The sequence below is a fragment of the Athene cunicularia genome (assembly GCF_003259725.1).
Source record: "Athene cunicularia isolate RWA chromosome 9 unlocalized genomic scaffold, athCun1 chr9_part2, whole genome shotgun sequence".
NCBI lineage: Eukaryota > Metazoa > Chordata > Aves > Strigiformes > Strigidae > Athene > Athene cunicularia.
In genome coordinates this window covers 2,004,460-2,024,494 of record NW_020799111.1, presented here as the reverse complement: position 1 = coordinate 2,024,494, position 20,035 = coordinate 2,004,460, and the positions used below count along the sequence as shown (strand labels likewise).

Sequence of the window (20,035 nt, the reverse complement as noted above, 5' to 3'; positions counted from 1 at the left end):
AGGGGAGCCTGTAGATCTAGATGGGTTTTTTTTGTTATTATTATTATTATATATTATTATAATTAAAACATATTTTTAGCAGCTGAAATTTGAGCCCGTCTGGGTATTTATACAGCAAGATGTTTTGGATGAGGAATAGGCCAAGATAGTCACATGATTGGGGCCAACGTGAAACAAAAGAATCCATTTATTATCCAGGCAGGAAATTTGTTCTTCGGGATGTTGTAGCTGCAGACATAATGATTTCATTTCCTCCGGTTCACCCAGATTAATGGCTTGTTCTCTTTTGTTTGTGTGCCTGTGTTATTTCTGCAACACGGCTTCCCCCCCTGCTCTGTGCCGGCGTGTGCGAACATGTGTGCAAGAGCCCTGGGCAGTGGGGGGAGAATGTGGGGTCTCCAGGCTGAGCTGCAGCTGGCTGACTGAGTTTTTGGGGTGGGATGGGATGCTGGGAGAGCCGAGCAAAGCCTGTGGGACCACCTGGGGTGTCCTTCCTGGCAGTGATGGATGCCCTGGTGCACATGCATCTCCAAGGGTCTTCTCCTCCTGCATCTCCGGGGGTCTCCTCCGCCTGCCGTGGTCACCGGGGCAGTGAGGGCAGTTTTACTCTGAAGTTATGATGGAGTGGGGGAGATGGAGAGATTGAGACAAGCACGAGCGTTGACCTTATGGAAGGTGTGATAGAAGCATGTCTTCTCCGTGGCCACGCTCAGGGGCTGTACATAGGTGTTGTGTACTTGTTGGGAAACCTGAACCTCTGCACCCTCCCAAATACTGCATCAGGAAACAGCTCCTTTTCCTGGGGAGCTGTGCTGATGTGCAGGGATGCGTCAGTCGTGTGGCGATGGCTCCTTCCTTGCCAGCTGGGTTGGCCTTTCATGAGAGGCAGGTCACAGCCCCTCGCAGGGCTGCTGGCCATCTGGAAGCTGGTGGCACTTAGACTCCCTCCTCGATAAAAATCCAACAGACCTGCCTTTGTGGACACTACAAGATTAGAGGCAGCCTTAATTGCTCCCTCTCTCGCTTTCTGAGTGTTTGGCTTTTGAAAGTGATGTGACAGGCGAACGATGCCTTTGTGTTGCTATCGGCTGAATGGTCCTTGCAGGGTTTTGGCACAGAGCTTTTCATTTACTGTGTGCAGCGCAACTGCAGTCTTCTGTTCTGGCTTAATCTGGAGTAACCTCATGTTGTTGGAAGCATCCATCTGTGATGAGGAGTTGAGTGTGGCGCTGCTTGGAATTTGTGCTGGAGAAGGTTTGGTGATCATCTTGCTGCTCCTGTGCCTGTCTCTTCCTCTTCCCTTGTTTAAGTGTTTCTGCTTTAAATTTGGGGAGGAGAGGGAGTTTCTGCCACCTCTTCCAGAGGAGGTTTCCATGCACGGAGATACCTTGCTGGAGGAAGACCCTCTTGGCCATCAAGGTGCATCTGCCATCGCTCCTGCCATCCTGCCATCTTCTGGGTACCTGTGTGCAACGATCCCGTCTTGTGCATGTGCTGTACCTTCTTGGTTTTGTGCCATGAGGGGTGGTGTGGGGCTGAAGGTGTGAGCCAACCATCCAAACGCTGTGGAGGAGAGGGATGGGGAGCTCCTGGTACCTCACTGGGGTGCAGGCACTTTTTCCCCACCTGCCTGTCCTCCCAAATTGCTCCCGTGTCTCCCAGGTGACAGAGTTCGTGAGGATGTGACAGCTCCGTTGCGCAGATGATGATGAACGGTAATGAGACCCAGAGCACAATGTGCACTTAAAGTGATTTATTTCAGTAAGGAAACCACAATCAGGGAGGATGGGTCAGCATCATCAGGAGAAGAGGTGGGTACGGAGATGAGCTTAGGTGAAGTTTATCATCAACTGGTGCTGCTTTAAAAATGAGCAGAGCAGGCGGTGCATGAAATGGAGCTGTGCCGGCCACGCCAGGACCATCCTTTGCTCGCAGTGGATCATGGGCACCTCCCGGGGGTGGGCTGGTGATTGGGCTGGCAGGCTGCTGGAGGTGGCTCTGGTGGACTTCTTGCTTACCTCCCTGCAACTCCATGCCCAAGTTATTTTGGTGAGGTGTTAAGTCAGCTCTACCCATTCCCTCGGGAAGGAGACTGTCCTGGTGAGGCAGGGAAAAATAATCCCCCAAACCCGCTCTGGCACGGCTCCCAGTGCACAGATGGCTGTCCTCATGCTAGAGCCTTTTCCCAGCTTGCACCCGCGCAGGTACCGGGTGCTGGAGGCATGGGTGTGCTGGGCAGACCGGCTGCCAAGCAGTGCCTCTTGCCAGCATCCTCCTCTTCCTCCTCCTTCTCTTCCTTGCCTCCCGGGGCTGGTGGGAGCTGTGGCCACTCAGCAGCTCAGCTGGCCACTGCAGCTTGCAGGAAAAGCTAGGTGTAAGCACAGTCCTGAGCAAAACCTTGAAGTTTAAGGTCGATTTAGAGCAGCTCTTGTTTTGTTTTTTATTTTTTTTTCTCCCAGACTATGGATCTCAGGGCTCCTGGTGAAAGGGGATGTGGTGGGATGGAGGACCTGGCGCTACCTCTGTGCAGGCAGGAACTGGGGGAGTCAGGCAGCAGTTTGCCAAAAGCTTGCAAAGAGGGTTTCCAAAGCCCCAGCTGTGCACCCACTTGAAGAGCATTGTCCAAAGGGGCAATTGCTGGCCCTGTGAGGTGGGGAGGAGCAGTAGGTGGTAGCTACTGGCGTATTCAGGCAAGGGTTTCACATCCCTGCTGGCCCATCAGAGCTGGTATGGCACCTTGTGTGAATGGATGTTTAGAAATCTTGGCAAACACATTTTGTTATTTACTCAACGGACCAGCTGTCATGTACATACGTACCTAAAGATGGCTGTGATTGATAGTAAAATTTTCAGGTGAGGATGTGGGATAGTTACAGATCTTGGCCATTGGCTGTTTTGACCAAATCTGAAAGTGGGGAAAAAAAAAAGAAGAAAAAAGTAAGTCCAGGGCAAACCTGGCAGACCCAAGGAATGAGTTTGCAGGGCATTTTGGAAAGTGGCATTTGGATGTGGAGCCACAGCAAAAAAACCCCAGTGGGGTCTGCTCACGGGGTGCTCTGTGCCTTGCAAGGGACATGTTGGCTTTGCCACATCCCCTTTCCCATGCGTGCAGGCTTATGCAGGGAGGGCTGGGCAGGCAGCGGGGCTCTCTGCCAAGGCAATCCCAGGGGATGCAGGCAGAGCCCACCCCCATCCTGTCCACATCCTGACAGAGGCTTCCCCGTACTGCCGGCAACCCTGTGCGCTGCAGCGGCAGCACAGATTTATTTCCCTTTGCCTCTCATGCTCTTTGCCTCATTTGCACTCGCGAGCTGACTCCATATGGTGCAAAAACCGGAGAGAGGATGCTCGGCACGACGGCCAGCACCGGGAGGCTGCTTGCCGACGAGCTTTTACAGTTTCTTCCATTTGAGGTTCAATATTTCCACTCTATGGCTGTGCTCCGGCAGCTGGGGCTGAGCTTGTCACCTCCAGTGGCAGCCGCAGCATCCCTGCGCATTTCCACTCTCGGTCCCCTGCCTTCCCTCTTCTCCCCCCCCGAGACTCCCAGTGCATGAGCGGGGGATCTTCAGGATGCATCCTCAGCCCAGCAATGATGTTGCTGTTGTTCAGTTCTTATTTACACCCCAAAACAATTGGCTGGCCTCCCTGAAGGCTTTGGTATGTGTTGGATACTTGATTAAAAAACCAGGATCAATCTGACTGCAGTTGTTCTGTGCTGGGGCCGTGTCGGGAAGTTGCCCCACGCTCGCTTCATACTTGCTTGTCCAGAGTGGGATTTCTCTTTGCAAGCATCTAACTTTGGTGGAGGGATTTGGTTTCTGACTTGACTGAGCAGTGTGGCTTTGGCTGTTGGCAGCCAGGGGGTTTGTCAGGGGGAAAAGGGAGGCTTTTCTCCCAAGTTTTGGTGTCTGGGGGAAATGCCAAGCACTTGGCTGTGTTGGGAGGAGGTGCTCATGGGTGAAGGGATGCCGTTTGCCAAGCTGGAGTTCCCCGACAGTGCTTGCTTGCTGTCTGAGCAGTCTGTCATGTTCATAGCTCATGCAGAATCCCTTTGACATTTTAAAATAAGATCTAGTAAATAGGAGCTGGACGATGCCAGGTACATCTCTCGTCTGAGGGCTCTTTGACAGCATGGCTGGCATTTTAGATTTAGGGCTCTATGAGATGCATATTTTTGTAGCAAGCGCAAAGCTCTTCTGGAGAACGTGGTCCAAGACAGTGACTCATCCTGAATCTCTAAAGAAGTGATGGTGTGTAGGGAAATGCAGGATAAATGTTTTGATTTTTAGAGCTTTCCTCATAGGCAGTGCTATCTGGGAGTAAGGCAAAATAAAGCCAGCGGGGAAGGAGAGCCGCAGGGAAAGAGGGGACAGGTCTGGTGCATTAGTTCAACAAAACTTACTGCACCTACTCCAGCATTGCCTCTGTGCTGGTGGCCTTGAAGGTTTGGCTTTGCAGCTGTGAGACACGTGTGAGCACGCTGCTGGGGAGATTCCCCCTGCAATCCCACCGGAGAATGTTCTGTGTATATCCAGGCACAAAAACAGCGCATCCTTTTAATTTATCCTAGCATGTGTGACTGCAGATGCTATTGATGTTTATGGCTGCTCTGTCTTCTCAGTCGACTAATTCTGTATTTAGAGGCTATCATTTCCAGGGGAATCCCAGTTGATTAGGAGCCCAGTTCCACTGAACTCATTAGGCTTCCATGGCCCTGGTCTGTGAAATCTCAAACGTTGCTCTTCCCCACCCACTCCACCCCCCCTTCTCTTTTTGAGGCTCCTTGCTTTCTCATAACATGGTGGAGATCAAGATCAAGCCCCCTCTTCCCAAGAGCAGAGCTCCTGACAGAATGCCCTTCTCTTGGGTGAGCTCACTTGCTTCCATTCAACCTGGCTGGAGCACACTATGTGCAGCCAATGCTGGTACATGGCTGTTGACCAAGAAGTGAACTACAGAAAAGTAGCAGAAAGTATGAAGTTGTTGACATCATTCCCTAATGTTTGGTTTACCCTTAAGGCACTGTGTTCCTGCTGGGATGTACGATGTGTTCAGGGTCCTGGATCCTCCTCGCTCACTTGGCTGGTGAGATGGCTATCCAAGCCAGCTGGTCTCCACCCAAGAAGTCCACTGGGGTGAGGCTGCTGTGCCCAGCTCATGCTGAAGCCACTCAACTGCATGACAAGAGATGGAGCATCCTCAGGCTCCTGAACTTCATCTGCTTTGGTGTGTGCTTCTGGGTGGTGATAGCATTGGACAGTGATGATTGCTCTTCCCCAACCTAAGTAATGCCTCATTCAAGCCAGACCTCCTCACACCACTTAGCTGGGCCTTGAGTTGAAGGGTGCTGCTTCTCCTGGGCAGCCTCACAAGCTTTTTGAAGGGTAGGGTTTCTGGGAAAGCCTCTGCCCATCCCTGGGTGTCTGAGTTCCTGTTCCATCTTCTGGAGGATGAAACAAGTAACTGCCGAGCTCGATGTAGGGTGATTTTTGGGGTAGGCTGTGGCATTCAGTGATGTTTGCTGGCAACCCAGCCTCAAGAAAGTGAAGATGAGGATTTAAATATGTAGTGACATTGTTCTGGAAAATGTTCTCCTAAAAGATATCCTTGTCATCTTGTAGCCCTGGATCGCTCCTCTGGTGATGGTGTGGTGGAGGACCTGGGCTGGCTGGGTCTGTCTTGGTGGGCCAGAGTGTTCATTAAAGTGCTCACTCGTCCCTCAGTGCTGCTGGACTTTGAGTTGCCAAGCACATCTGTGCCCATCTGTGAATACTTTTGTATGGACTATGTTCTATGCATATAGTAAGTGTGTTTTTTGTATACCCATGGCCTGTGTGCAATTATAAAAAGAATGATATTGAAGAGTGACTTTGTCACTACAAGAGCAAATGAACTCCTTATGTCTGGAAAATACTGGGTCACCTGTAACTTGCCATTCTGAGATTTTCCCATTGTCTCTGATGTCTGGTTTGAGTTTGGTGGATTAAAACTTGTTCCCAAATTTTCTAAAATAGGTTTACAATTTGGAAAACAAAAGGTATTGAAAGCCCTATCTTCTCTCTGTTATCTTTAGATTTGATTTTGTCCCCTTTGTCTTTTATTCCCTGTGATGCGTGCCTTTTTTTTTTTTTTGGTAATTCTCTGTTGTTTCCTTCTCTCTCTCTTATCTCTCCTTCTGCAGTTCTCTCTCTTTTCCTTTCTATTCCTCTCCCCCCCTCCCTCTGCCCTGTAATTTATTTGCAGGCAGGTTGTCTCTTTGATTTACTGTATCTCTCCTTGGTAGGATTATGATAAATGGATTGTATGGCTCCGGCTGAGCTCGTCCAACACCATGTACCCACGCTGGGTCAAGCCCCCTTCGGAGCATGAAAACCAAGGGGAGGTGCTGGGACTGGGTCTCCTCTGCGTCGTCTGCAGGCAGGAGTGAGTGTTGGTAAATGGGACTTGGTCCTTACGGTCCAAACTTTACATCACCTTCTGAACCTTTTTAGCTTGCATTAAGCGTGGGGCTCAGTGGAGGGGTTTTTGTCTGTGTTTTTCTCTTGCCTGATACGCTGGGTTTGTTGCACGTGTGTGTATGCACGTACGCTTGCAAAAATTTAAGCAGGTATTTTATTGGGCGCTTTCAGGCACATCAACCAGCATATTTCAATTTACTATATCCTGATACAGATAGTGTTTGCGGCTTGTAATTAGAGCGTTTCATCCTGCAGTCGCAGCAGGCAGCGGTTTATTGATAAAGTTGTTATATAGTTGCTGAGCAAACACCCCCAAATCTGAGCTTCATTAAGTTATCGCCTGCCCTGCTGCGATGCATCTTCATTGCGCGCTGAAATCCATGCCATTGACGGGAGATCCCGGAGGAGGTCCAGGGCTGTGCTGTGCGGCCGCAGCTTAATGCATCCCGTCACAAATTGACACAGCACGCTTGTCCTCAGCTGATATATATAAATTCTTTCCCTTTCCAACCAAAAGCGTCTATTTTATTTTTTGGCCACCACAGATCTCCTCCCGCTGTCTGGTGGCTGTGGATGGTGGTGTCACGGCTGAGATGTCTTTGCAGAGCAGGCACAGCTGCTCCACTCCCCCAAGAGGTTCACACAGACCCCAAAGCACCAGTGGCTTTCTTTAAAGTACAGGCAGAAAATGTTTTGTGTTGACTTGTTTTGTTGTTGTTTAGTGCATCCTTTCCCTTCTCAACTGGGTTTGTTATTCCATGGGTAATCCTTCATAACGAACCCGCAGGAGATTGATGGGGAGAGCTCGTTATGCACTTCCAGAGCAGTTTTACCATCATTCTGTAGCAGCAAAATGCACCATTAAAGGCAGAGAGCCATGGGAATGATGGGACGTAATTAGTTGTTGCTGTAATATTTTTGATTGAAAGTGTATAGATACTGTAAGCGGCTCTTCTGGAAGCCAGTGCTCTCAGGAAACTGTTAAGAAGAGAAGCGCTTATCAAAGGGGAGAGGCCGATCCCGCTCTTACCCTGCCTGCCTCTCCAGTGCCGTAATTAAACCGTCTGGGAGATGTCAGGGTGTTCATGCTGTGCAGCCACTGGCTCCTTCACGGCATGAGGGGCGAGCAGTGGTACTCCCTCCCAGTTAGGAGCAGGAGCCAGGTGGGGAGTCCTCCTGCAGAAGAGACTTTTTGGGTGGGATGTGCACCCAGCATCTTGCCACCTTGTTCCCTGCAGCAGAGCCACAGGGGTGTTGTGTTCCTGCTGTTCCCAGCTTAGTATGGTGTTCAGGATATACAGAAACCTTGCATGGGCAAACCTGGACTGTGTCTGTGGGATGTTGTGGTCAGAAGCACGGTCATGGAGAGCAGCCTGGAATTACTCAGGCAACTTCCTGGCGTGTGCTTCAACCCCTTCATCTATGGGGAACAGTGAGAATTAAATCCAGATTATTCCCCTGGCATTTGTGGGATTTTCTTTCCATTGACATTGAGAGGTGTGATGCAAACCACAAGTGTACAGGTAGGGGTGGTGAAAGCCTTAATGCAATCTGGGCTTGGCTTGAAGTCACGACAACCACGGGAAGGCAGAGCTCGCGGCATCATAGCAGTTAATGTTATTTAGCACTAGTCTTTGTAATAAAGCATCTTGGCTCTGTTTCTCTATTGTTCCCTTTCTCTGGTAATGTCACCAAACTTGGACAGAAGCTTCCCAAGCTGTGCGTTTGCCTTGGGCTGATTTTGCTGAAGCTCTCGGGAGAGAAAGAGGGGGCAGAAAGAAAGCTTGGCATTTATGAGAATGAAATAGAGGGGAAAGGATTTATGGAAAAAAGCCTTGCTGTTGTTCCCCTTCAGAAAGTCATGCTACAGGGCTGGGACTGCCCAAGGGATGTGCCCTGGGGCTGGACCATGCACTGACCTCATCAGCACTTGCTCTGTGCTCTGCGAGGGCACATCAGGTTGAGTCTCTGCAGATCCCACCTGTGGAGCATCCATCCTCTCTCCAGATCCCGGAGCCGAGCCCCGCACAGCCACACGCACCCTGCCCCTTGCTCGATGGCTGCCCACCCGTCTCCCCTCTCACTCCGAAGGTTCAGCTATTGACATGCACCTTTCTGCTCCCCACGCATCTCGGGGGGCTTATTTCCAGCAGCTGGCATCCTTTCCAAATCTCCCTCTACCATCTGTTGTTATCAAGCCTCCTCTCTTCTTATTTTGCTTAATTTCTATCTTTTTCCTCTTGGTTGTCTTAGACGTGCCTGCGTCTCTTTGCATATGCCCAAGCATTTGCTTTCAAGTGCCTTAGGCTGGCTCCTGCCGTTATCTCCTTGCAGGAGTGAGAGCTGCTGCTTCTTCCTTCAGGAGAGGGACCATGTCCCCGAGGCATCTATTGAGGAGTGCAGCACTCGTATAACTTTCTTCGTGGCCTCCCTGAGCAGAAAATTTGTCGTCTTAATCTCTTTCTTTCCAGATGGCAATGTCAAAACGTGATCAGGTTGTGTTGGCCTCCTTGCCTCTCTGACTGTAGCCAGACCCTGCTCCCTGCCAGGGAGAAGTCACACCTTCTCATGGTGGGACTCAGCAGGAGCCTGCCACACTGGGGAGGTCTGAAATATGGGCTTCAGGGTGGTGGTTTCAGGAAATAGACTCAGCTTGGTTTCAGGCTGGTTCAGAAGAGTGTTCCTGGAAGAGGCTTAAATTCTATCGGGAAGGGTTGCTGGCAAGACAGCATCAGCTGGTGTGAAAAGAAGGCTCCCATGCTGCTATGCTCCACGTCTGGCTGCTCTCACCCTAAATTTCTTATTTTCCTCCTGCTGCTTGAATGATGCCAGCTCACCCTTTGCTCCCCTGAGGTGCAGCTTTTCCCACCGTGGACATCGGCTCTGGCCGCATCTCTCACCCGTTTGGCTGGGAGGGTGCGGGGAGTCCGGGACGGCAGCGAATCCTCCCTGCCTGGATCGTGTGAGTGCCATCACAGATGGATGCACTGCTCGGCAGTGAGGATGCTGGTGCATTCTAATTGCTGGCATCTTTACTCGTTACGAGTGTAATTGTGAGTAGACGTTTGTTTTTGTATTGATAATTAGGGACTGGAACAGATGGCGAAGGCTTAGTTTAAAGTAATGTGTCCATTAAAGAAAATCTACTGTATACAGCTGAAGATTCTTCATTCTAAGAGAGCTCAGCTCTCCAGAGCAGAGCTCATCTTCTCCCTAACGAGGGCTTCAGCCATTACGGCCTGGTCAGATGCCTTTCGTGGAGGCTCAGGTCTCGAAGACTTCTCCAAGCGAGTGTGTTGAGCTCCCTCCCAGGCAGAGCATCCCCTGGGCATCGGCTGTGCCCACGCGTGGGCAGTCAGGTGCGGGCGGTGCCCTGTTGGGCACTGAGCCTGTCCACCGGCACGCTGGAGGTGCGAGGGCTGGCTGATGCAGGTGAACAGGCGGCACGTGGTTCACCCGATGTGGCCAGCGGTGCCGTGCTCGAGAGAGGAGGCACAGGGAGATGATGTACCCTTGTGCTTACACCCCCTGGGACGGGTGTTTAATTAATACCCAGTGCCAAAGAACAAGGAGTGCTCCTTGCAGCAGGATGAGGCAGAAAAGATGAGAGGTGCAAGGGATCTGTGCAGCTCTTCTGCTGATGAATGATGCTCAGGCACAGGTCTGCAGTAATCCCCTCGTTAGCAGGCAGAGCAAAGGGATTTTTTTACTTCCTGTCCCTCCTCTACCCGCTCCCAAGCAATGGATGGCCAAGGTGATCCCTGTGTTACACACACACACACACACACACCCCCAACGGTAGTGATATTTTGCAGCCCAGAGATGGAGATGGAAGTGGTACTGGGAGCCCCACCTTGTCCCCCTTTTCTCTGCGAGGACTGGGGGCAAGAGGCACCAGTGTCTGCAAAACCTGCCCCGCTGAAGGAGGGAGCTCCGTGACCTGAGTGGCCTGTCCATAAACGTCCCTGTGGGGTTTCCCAGGGTCACAACATCACTTGTATGTCCCAGAAAATGAATTAAAATCCAAGATATCCTGCAAGAGGAAATAGCAGAGGTCAATGGGAAGTTGCTCAGCTGAGTCCTTCTGGTGCCAGTACCTCTGCAGTCACAGGGTTTGGGTTTGCTCAGCAGGAATTTGAGCTGAAAGAGGGGGATTTAACCATTTTATTTAAAAAAAAACAGCCTACAAACCAGTCAAACTATTTTGCCAGGTTATGGATCTTCTTCTGGCAGTGTCCTTGGGAGTCAGGGCAGGATCTGAGCAGGAGATGGTCTATAGATGGTCAGGATTTCATCAGTAGCTCTTGGCCCTCTTTTGGCTTTAGTTTGCAATTGCTTTAGAAACATGGAGCTGTTGAAGTGCAAGTTATGCATCTGCGATGGAAACTGGGAGTACCACCTCCCTGGCCACAGGCCACGCAGTCCCCTTAGGACTCTGGAAACCTCCAAAGTGAAAGATTCTCTGTGGTTCTTTTTAACTAATTAATTTATTTTGTTAGTTAGTTATTTTGAAGCTTCCTGCTTCAGGAGCAGCTAAGTGCCCTGCTGGCACTGCTGCTGTGCATTCCTACTTTCTTTGCAAAACGTGGAGCCTTTTGGGAGGAGCAGAAGAGGAGGGAAGGGTTGAGATTTTGTGAGGGAGCTTTCGGGAGGGATCCTGGCGGATGTCACCGTGGAGCAGAGCCGGTCCTTGCGTGCTACTGTCCTGCACTGCGGCTGTACTTTATCAAAAGTACATTCCTCTGTCATCACCCCACTGAAAAAACCCCAGCAGAACACCCAGGGAAGGAAGCTGTAAGTGCATGGAACAGGAAGCGAGATGATGGAGAGAAAATTCTTTTCAAATAAACCCTTGCAAGAAGTGCCTTTCCTGTAATCGTGTGTGTCCTTATTTACTGCAGAGAGTGCGTGTGCCAGGTCGGATCCCAGCCTGGCCACGCTCCCTGCATCACCTTGGGCTCCGCTGCCTCAGTTTCCCCTGTGTGGCAGAAGATCACCCTGTTTACTGTGGGGAAAATCACCAATTTCATAGGCCCTCAGAACATCCCTCCCTGTGTAGCCCTGCTGGGAGGGGGCACTGTGTGGTGTTTGCATCCGTTTATGCACAGGCATGTCTGCCTGCTTATTTGGAGGACCACAGCGAGGGTTGATGACTGCTTAACGAGACGTGGGGCTGTTTCTGAGGGAAGGAAGGCAGAGGGCAGGGGGGAGCAGAAACTCAGTGCACTGGGGTCTGAAGCCCTCCTGGCAGTGCCACAGCAGCATCCTGGGACCAGTTAGAGGGGCTGAAGCTTTGCAAGCTCCCAAGCACGTTTTCACTCCATCTTTTGGGGGGGTTGCCTTGCTCTCCCTTCCTCTGTGGCCCCGCTCACCTCTGGGAGCCAGACTGGGTCAGCAGCGCCGACAGGGATTTTGGAAGCGGGGAACATTTATCACTGGTGGCAGGGTGGGGAGTTCCCGGTCACGCTTCTCCGGTTTCTCATCCCGGGGCAGCCGGCAAAGGGAGGGCTGGGAAGATTAATAGGAGTCTCGTTTCCCGCTTGCAATTGCTGGAGCGGGCGTGGAGAGATTAAAAGCAGCAGGCCAGCGGCAGTTCATATTCCTGGACGGATTTTTATTTCCTGACCTGTATTTCTCTGGCTGCACCCCTTTTCCTGGAGCTGCAAAGCTGCTGTGAGTACCTGGGACCATGGAGGAAAGGGGAGGGTTGGGGGATGTTCAGCTATTCCAGCCACCGGTGGCGCATCTCCTCCCATTTGGTCGAGACACAGGAATAGAGGAAATTAATCTGCATGTCTGCTTGCTGCAAACAAATAAATAAAACCTGGAGGATTTTTTCCCATCTGTTTCTATATGTTGTTGCTCTCACTATTATTCTTGTTGTGTTTTTGTGTTTTTTTTAAAAAAAAGAATAAAAGTAGGGAAATGGCATCTGTATTGCAGCTTTTAAATATTCCCCATCAAATCAAAAGACCCCCAGCAGAGGAACACTGCTCCAACAATGGGATTTTTATTTGTGTATTTGCAGTCACTCTTGGCAACTAATAAGTGTTTGCAGTGACAACTCGGGGCACCCGACAGATGTAGTGCATAAAAGGGGATGTCCAGTGTTGTGGGGTGAAGCAAGTAGCTGTGAGCGAGTTGGATGGGATCTGTTGAAAAGCCACAATGGAGGCGCTGGAGGAGAGCTGGGCTCTGCCCGTAGTGGGAGACTTTCCTACAACCCCTTGCTGCTTCCATGGTGTTAACTTTTTAAGTTTTTTTAGTTGGTAATGCTATTTTCCTTTTCTAGGCTTGGAAGGGGTCAGAGATGGATGTGTGGGCTGGGCTCAGGCCATGACTCTTTGCAAAGAGTCTTGTCCTGTACTGTTTGCTCTGGAGTGAAGCTGCCCATAGTTCATTAGATGTATTAGGGCACCTGCTGGTTTATTTCTGAGCAGCTCCAAGGGTCAGATGTACACTCTGTGAAAGCAGTTGTACATTTTTCTGTGGCTCTGTGCTCATAACGTCATTGAAAACTTTGTGAGTAACTAGTTTGCTTTCCTTTTCTTGTATTTTCTCAGAAACTTTGATGGATACACGGACGGCGACGGCCGAGCTGGGCTGGACTGCCAACCCTCCTTCGGGGGTAAGTGCCCCTTGCCCAGCTGATTCTTATGTGATCTCATGGGGTTCATGCTATTTATCTTAAAATACTAGTGGGAAGCTGGGGGAGTTGCAGGGGTAACAGTGGTACCCCACTGGGTTGGTGTGGGGTGACCAAGGCATTCCTGTGCCAAGCTGTATGGCTGGTCCGGGGCTGAGTGTCCCTTCCCTGAACTGGTCCTGGGGTCTTAGCAAAGATGGAGCTTTCCTCCATCCTCATGCTCTCGTCTCCCTTGTCTGTCCTTCTCTCAGGTGAAGGGTCTGGCCCTGTACTGCTCTGCATCCCCCTGCTCGCTTGTGCCTTCCCTCTCCCTGTGCCAAAAGGCTTGTAATTAGGAAACATTAGCAGGCTCAAAACAGCTTTCATACCTGGAACATCATCCGTAATTGCACTCGGCAGTGCTCTTCCCTGGCTATTAATGTCACTTTTATGAAGTAATGAGGAACAAAACGCCCTGAGGCACTTAAAACATCTTTTTTATATAATACGAGCCTTTGAGGAATGGAAGCATAAAATAACCTGACTCACATTCCCCCTGGCAGAGAAAGTGAGACATGGAGCAGGGGGGGGAGAGGAGCGGCAGTGGGAGGGGACACAAGAGTTGATGGATGGACATCACGGTGGGTCAGGCAGCTGTTTGGGCAGGGACAGGTACAGCAGCAGGGACAGTCCCCTGGGCCTCCAGGACCAAAGGAGAAAGGATGCCAGCCTGTGTCTTTGTTAGGGTGTGACTGGCTTGGCCAGGTGCCCAAAAGAAATGAGGTTGCACACCATCACCAAAGCTGAACCACACATGCAGTGGGCACAAAATCCTCTCCAGGCATGTCAGAGGCCCTTGAAATGTGGGGCTTTGCCACTGAATTGCTTTGGAAAAAAATCTGGGCCCAGATAAATTGCTGGCAAAATGCAGGGGGGCTGCACGCAGGTGATGGAGATGGGATATAAATAGCTGCCTGCAGCTGCTATCGCTGAAAGCCTGTGCAAGGCAGGCAGGGAGCTTGTGTTGAAAGGCACGGCCGTCTCACCCTCTGCAGAACAGCAGAGTGAAGCCTCTCCCCAGCCCACATCGCTGTGACCTTCTGTGTGCACCCCTGCATCCATCCAACTCTTGCTCCTCTGAGAGTCACTCTTCTCCTTTACAGAAGTGTATATTAGATATTCCACAAAGTATTTTAAAATACCGAGTCCTTTAGTGGGGTCAGTCTGTAGCGTGTGTTGGAGAGTGTGACTTCCCCTGTGAAGTTCCCTTGCTCGTTGACTGGGCTTTTCTTTGTAGCTTCAGTTCCTTTGCTGGATGGATGCAGAGCATCTTCAGGTAGATTTTGGACTCCTGGAGTGAACCACCTGTAGGTATCATGTCCCTGCTGAGACAGGTTTTAGAGTAGGTTGTATGCTAGTGAATGTAAGCAATATTTTCCTCTTGCTCCAGGCATGCCCTAGTCTTTATGAACTGCCTGGTTACAGCACTAAGTTTTAGGGTTTGTTTCGTTTAATAGTTCACAACAAATATTTGAGGGCAGATCTGTGCTGTGTCTTGGCTTGTCCAGCAGTAATGGCCAGTATTTGAGTGAGGCTTGTCCAGAGTGTGGATGCCAGGAAGGGTTTTCAGACTGTGACCCATCCAAGTAGCCTGGCGTAGAGATGCTAAGCTTCACATGGGGATTTCTTCTAGGGTTGGAGTCAGCAAAGACCCCAAATTTAGTCAGTCTTTTCTTGTTTCTGGGAGTGACTGTTCAGCCCAGCTCACAGCTGTGCCTGGGGCTTGGTGGGGCTGTTGACGTTAATGCTGGGGCATGGATGCAGGGGCTGTGGTGGGACATGGGCTCTCATCCTGCTCTCTCTGATGGATGTGCTTTAAATCACAGTGGAGATGGAGAAGAACACTGTCATAATCCCCAGCTCCCTGTGAATGATTTAGTGGGATCTCATCAAAATGGTGCATTTGTTGCTATTAGAACATTGATGGTACCATCTGCTGGCACCATGGGTCTTTCCAACCGCGGGGACCTGCTGCTCTTCAGTGCCTGGTTGCAAGAGTGCTCAACCCAAGGGGTGCCCAAGGGAGCATCAGGATCCAGCCCTGAACCCTCATGAGGGTTTTCCAAGTGGCATTTGATGTCATTCCCAGTTGCGGGCAGCCCTGTATGCTGGGTGCCTGAAGCAAAGCACAGGGGGTGTTTGGTAGAAGGAGCTGGTGCGAGAGCGAGCTCCCTGATGGGCAGAGTGAATAAAAGGATAGTGGTTCAGATCCCCTCCTGTGCAGCTGACAGAGGTGCAGGAGCTGGTGGGTGGGATGAAGAGGAGGATTCCTGCAGCAAAGGCAGCAGAGCAGTGGAGCTGGTGTTATGCTGGCGGGCGAGCGCTGGAAGAGAGCTTGTTGTCTAGTGTTAATTGGATGACAGGATGGTAATGCAAAGCCCAGGTGGGAAACAATGCCACCAATGCCACAATGGTTGGGGAGAACCTTGCAGCTTTCTCATGTGCCTGATAGAGAAAGGGCACTGAATCTGCACATCTTGTCCAGGGTGGTGAGGGTGTGCTTTTGTGGTGTAGGATGAGAAGGGAGAGCACTCAGCTGGATGCGTGAGGTTTTATTGCTGGTTTGGTAAACATTGCTTAACAACAATGTGCAACCTTGAGCAGTGATCTTTGCATAAACTTAGTGGAGCTGAGTAGGTGGACCTGGGAGTAAACATTCTGCTGTGCTTGTTGGCAGTGTGTATATGACCCTGCTTTGAAAAACAAAATAAAAATCTGCGATTTTTTACATCAGGGCTGTGGTTTACAAGGGAGAAGCTTGGGGAGCTGGTAAGGAACATGGTTATTTAATGGAAAATGGAAGAGGGCAAAATCTGTGAGGCTGCAGGGTTGGTTGTGGTGCATCAGCTCTGGGGAAGACTGAACATGACGGGGCAGGTTGGTATCAACTGTCTGCCGCTGTGCCCCCATGTAAGCACAAACACGAGCGAGTGCTGCTATAGCGTTGCTCCTGGAAATTACGCATGATATTCAGAGTGCTGCTTAAAGATTGCCATATGAATAATGCTGTTATGAGGAGACTGTAAACATGGATTAGTTAAAATGAATGGATTATGAGGTTGTAAATCTGTCTGTAGGACTCTAATGCCATCATAGACTATTCACAGTTTGCCGCTGTCCCTTAATTGAAATTGTAGCCTGGATTATATTAATGCCCTTCTATAAATCGAATTGCAAATCTATATTCTCTCTCTCCGTGGTGGTAATGTTTTATTTAGTTAGTTTTCTTTGCCGGGGGAAATGATCCTATCTTGCTGAGAGCCTGGGGTCAGGCTCGCTCTCCAGCCTGCGTGCCGACTTGGACTTTAATGAAGCCGTAGCCTCATGTGCTGCTTTACCTCCTGCCTCCAAGTGTCTGAACCATCTTTCTTCCCATTTTTACGTCTTCTCGGGGCAGCTAAGGTGGTTGCCCGCATTTTAGCATCACCAGGGAGCAATGGGGAGAGGCATGCAGGGGTAAGAGGCTGAGGATTTCTTCTGGTGCTGGCCCAGGCAGTGTTTCTGCCTGTGCATCACATTATCTGTCCACAACTGCATTCCTAGTCCCCTTTGGGGCTTTGGGATTCTCCTTCCAGCCCTGCCCTGCCTCGTGCAGGGTGAGCAGCACCTCCACGGCTCAGGGGCTACCATTGGTCCCTCTGCTTCCCTCTCATCACTTCTCCCTTCTCCTTTCTGCAGTGGGAAGAAGTCAGTGGCTACGACGAAAACCTCAACACCATCCGTACGTATCAGGTGTGCAACGTCTTCGAGCCCAACCAGAACAACTGGCTCCTCACCACATTCATCAACCGGCGTGGAGCTCACCGCATCTACACCGAGATGCGCTTCACTGTGCGGGACTGCAGCAGCCTCCCCAACGTCCCTGGCTCCTGCAAGGAGACCTTCAACCTCTACTACTACGAGACAGACTCTGTCATTGCCACCAAGAAGTCTGCCTTCTGGACGGAGGCACCCTACCTCAAAGTGGACACCATTGCTGCTGACGAGAGCTTCTCCCAGGTGGACTTTGGTGGCAGGTTGATGAAGGTGAACACGGAAGTGAGAAGTTTTGGGCCCCTGACCCGCAATGGCTTTTACCTGGCTTTCCAGGACTATGGGGCTTGTATGTCTCTGCTGTCCGTCAGAGTCTTCTTCAAGAAGTGCCCCAGTGTGGTGCAGAACTTCGCCATCTTCCCGGAGACGATGACGGGCGCGGAGAGCACCTCTCTAGTGACTGCCCGTGGCACCTGCATCCCCAACGCCGAGGAGGTGGATGTGCCCATCAAACTGTACTGCAACGGGGATGGGGAGTGGATGGTCCCCATCGGCCGCTGTACGTGCAAGGCTGGTTACGAGCCAGAGAACAATGTGGCTTGCAAAGGTAAGCTTGGCCTTGGGTAACAAGGTGCTTTTATTACTTTTAAGCTTTGCTTAAGAAAATGTGTGTCCTCAAACAAGCTGTTGTAGGCAATGTCTGTTATGAAATCGGCTCCTCACCGTTTACCTGCCCTGACGTGGTTTTGCTCCAGGGACCAGGCAGGGATCAACCTGCAGCCTCCCAGCACGATCCGGTCAGCAGCCAGACTTGGCGAGCAGTGTGGCGAGGATGTGGGTGCCGGCGCATCTGCTGCCACAAGCCCGCTGGAAGCTGCCTCTGTGATCTGCTGCCTTCAAAGTGCTGTGCGGGCTGGTACTTGCCGGCTGAGCCCCTTTCATCTGCCTCGTTATTTCCCCAGCAAAGCTGCAGGAGTCGGGCAGCCGCCATCGGGCCCGACTGCAGTGAAGCCGCCCTGATTCTCGGCATTAATTGGAATTATTTTGCTGGGTTTTTTTGGGTTCCCCCAGCCACACCACCAGCATGCTGCTGCCTGCTGGAGTCCTCCACAGCACAGGGTTATAAATATGGAAATAACACTCACCGCTTTTCATCTCTGTTCGCCATTCTGGTGAATATTTCCCAAATAACAGCGGATATTTTTTTTCTATTAGCTTTACTGGCTGGCCTTTTCTTCTGCTCTCTTAAATGAAGGTATTGGTTTTGTATGCTGCTTGGAAGGAGGGAAGAGGAAAGAGCTTTTTGCATGAGAAGCTAACGCTGTTTTGTCAGCGCTTTCCAAAAAGCTTCTAGAAGGTGGGCACCACCAGGTCAGGGAAAGGTTGGGAAGAAGGAGAAGGTCAAAGGCAGGTGTCAAAGTGCTTTAGGGCTGGTTTTGGGGAAGGGGGTGACAGGAGGAGGTCTGACTTGGGCCTCTTTTGGTACAGGTGGCAGCACATGTAGCACCAGGCTTGGCTGTGATGCTCATTGGGATGGCCACCACAGTATTTCTTCTCTACCTGTAATTCTGGGTATATGAAAATGGCAAAGCTGGGATTCAAGCTATGGAGAAACTTGTTTGTTTGCTTTAAACCTGGGAGCTTGTGTAGTTTTTCACTGTGAAAATCCACCTTCCTGCCTGGCCAAGGTGGGGACAGTGATGCCTTCCCATGCCAGGACTCCAAAAACTGGGAAACCACCAGAGTCAGTGCGCTCGTGCCTTGCTTTCACATTGAGCAGCATCTCCCATGGATTCCTTTGAGTTTCACCGGTGATACTGAGTGTGATTTTGTTCCCACCAGGAGGTGGTCTGTTCATATGAGGAGCTGAAGTGCTCCATTGGAGGGAAGGCTCTTTGCAAACCGGAGCGTTTCTGGTGATATGTTCCTCTGCTATTGAATAAACAAACAAATAGCACACATGGTTTTATGGCAAAACGACATTTTCTCATCATGCAAAAATAAATACTAATTTTAGCTAAAGTCTGGAATTGGTAAATAATGTCATTTTGCCAGAAATGTAGGAAAACAATGATAATGTAAAACTGTAGATATTGGTGGTGTTGACCTTTCTATCCACCACCAGCTGGGCTGCATGCATGGGGAGCATGCTTTGCACCAGCTGGGCTGGTGGAGGAGGCTGAGGTCCTGAGTGCCTCTAAACCCCTGGGAGGAGCATGCTGCACCTACTCAGTGCTTGTAGTTTGGATCAGGGCAGAGGATGGAGGACAGCAAGACATGAGAGGCATGGAAGCAGACCTGCTCAGGGTGAGCATTAGACTCATGCTGTTGAAGCTGCACCAAGCAGACCCCCTGTGAACTTTTGCTGAGGTTTCTGTGCCGCAGCATCTGTCTCCAGCTGTGCTCCCACTCCTGATGGCAGTGCTGATGCCAAAGGGGAAACCCCTCGTGCTGCCCAAGTGTGAGCTCTGCTGAGCTCCAGGACAGTGTTTTGCCTTTGCATGGGGAGCATGCTTTGCATTCAGGCTTCTTGAGGGGAAAATTCAGGATCCTGACAGGTCAGAGGGGTTAGAAATGTCCTCATTGATCAGCCAGAGCATTTGGTATCCTGAAAAGCACTGAAGTACACTGTGGGTGCAGACCAAGCAGGTGGTTAAATGGCACGAAGCACATGTTTGATAATGAGACCATACTTTTTTGATGATCCCATGGGCGCTGTTAGGTGCTGGTACAATGCTGTCTCCAGAGCAGAGCTCAAATAACTCCCCTCTCCCAATCCTTAAGGGTATTTCTCAGTTCTCATGTCAGGGGGGCAGATGAAAGGCTGGGATGGTGAGTGGGATCTGCACGTTTGAAGGTCCTGCTCAATGCTGCTGAGGAACACAAACCCCATAAACCTGCCAGGCCCTCCTAGAAGTTCACTAAAACCAGCCCTAAAAGCCTGAGCCAGGACTTACATTAGGACTGTTGGAAAATCAACTGCGTTTGAGTAAAAATCTGACCTTGGGGTGGACTCCAGCTTCTTGGTAGCTGACATGGCTCTGAAGCTCCTCCTTGTATCCCCATGGACCGTGGAGACCATAAGGGGAGACCTGAGCCCACTGCTGCCCTTCCCAAAGGTGAGCAGGCAGAAGAC

General features: G+C 50.7%; 1 protein-coding gene across 2 annotated transcripts in view; it reads left to right on the top strand.

Annotated features, from left to right (window-relative positions):
- EPHB1 (EPH receptor B1) overlaps positions 1 to 20,035 on the top strand; it is a 74,311-nt gene that overhangs the window by 12,241 nt on the left and 42,035 nt on the right. The window contains exons 1-3 of one of the 2 annotated variants that reach the window (XM_026855413.1): positions 12,114 to 12,134; positions 13,025 to 13,089; positions 16,825 to 17,506. In XM_026855413.1, coding sequence (XP_026711214.1) covers positions 13,033 to 13,089; positions 16,825 to 17,506 — 739 coding nt within the window. In that variant the 5' untranslated portion in view covers positions 12,114 to 12,134; positions 13,025 to 13,032. Of the gene's footprint in view, positions 1 to 12,113; positions 12,135 to 13,024; positions 13,090 to 16,824; positions 17,507 to 20,035 lie in introns of those variants that run through there. The other variant, XM_026855412.1, reaches the window with a different exon arrangement.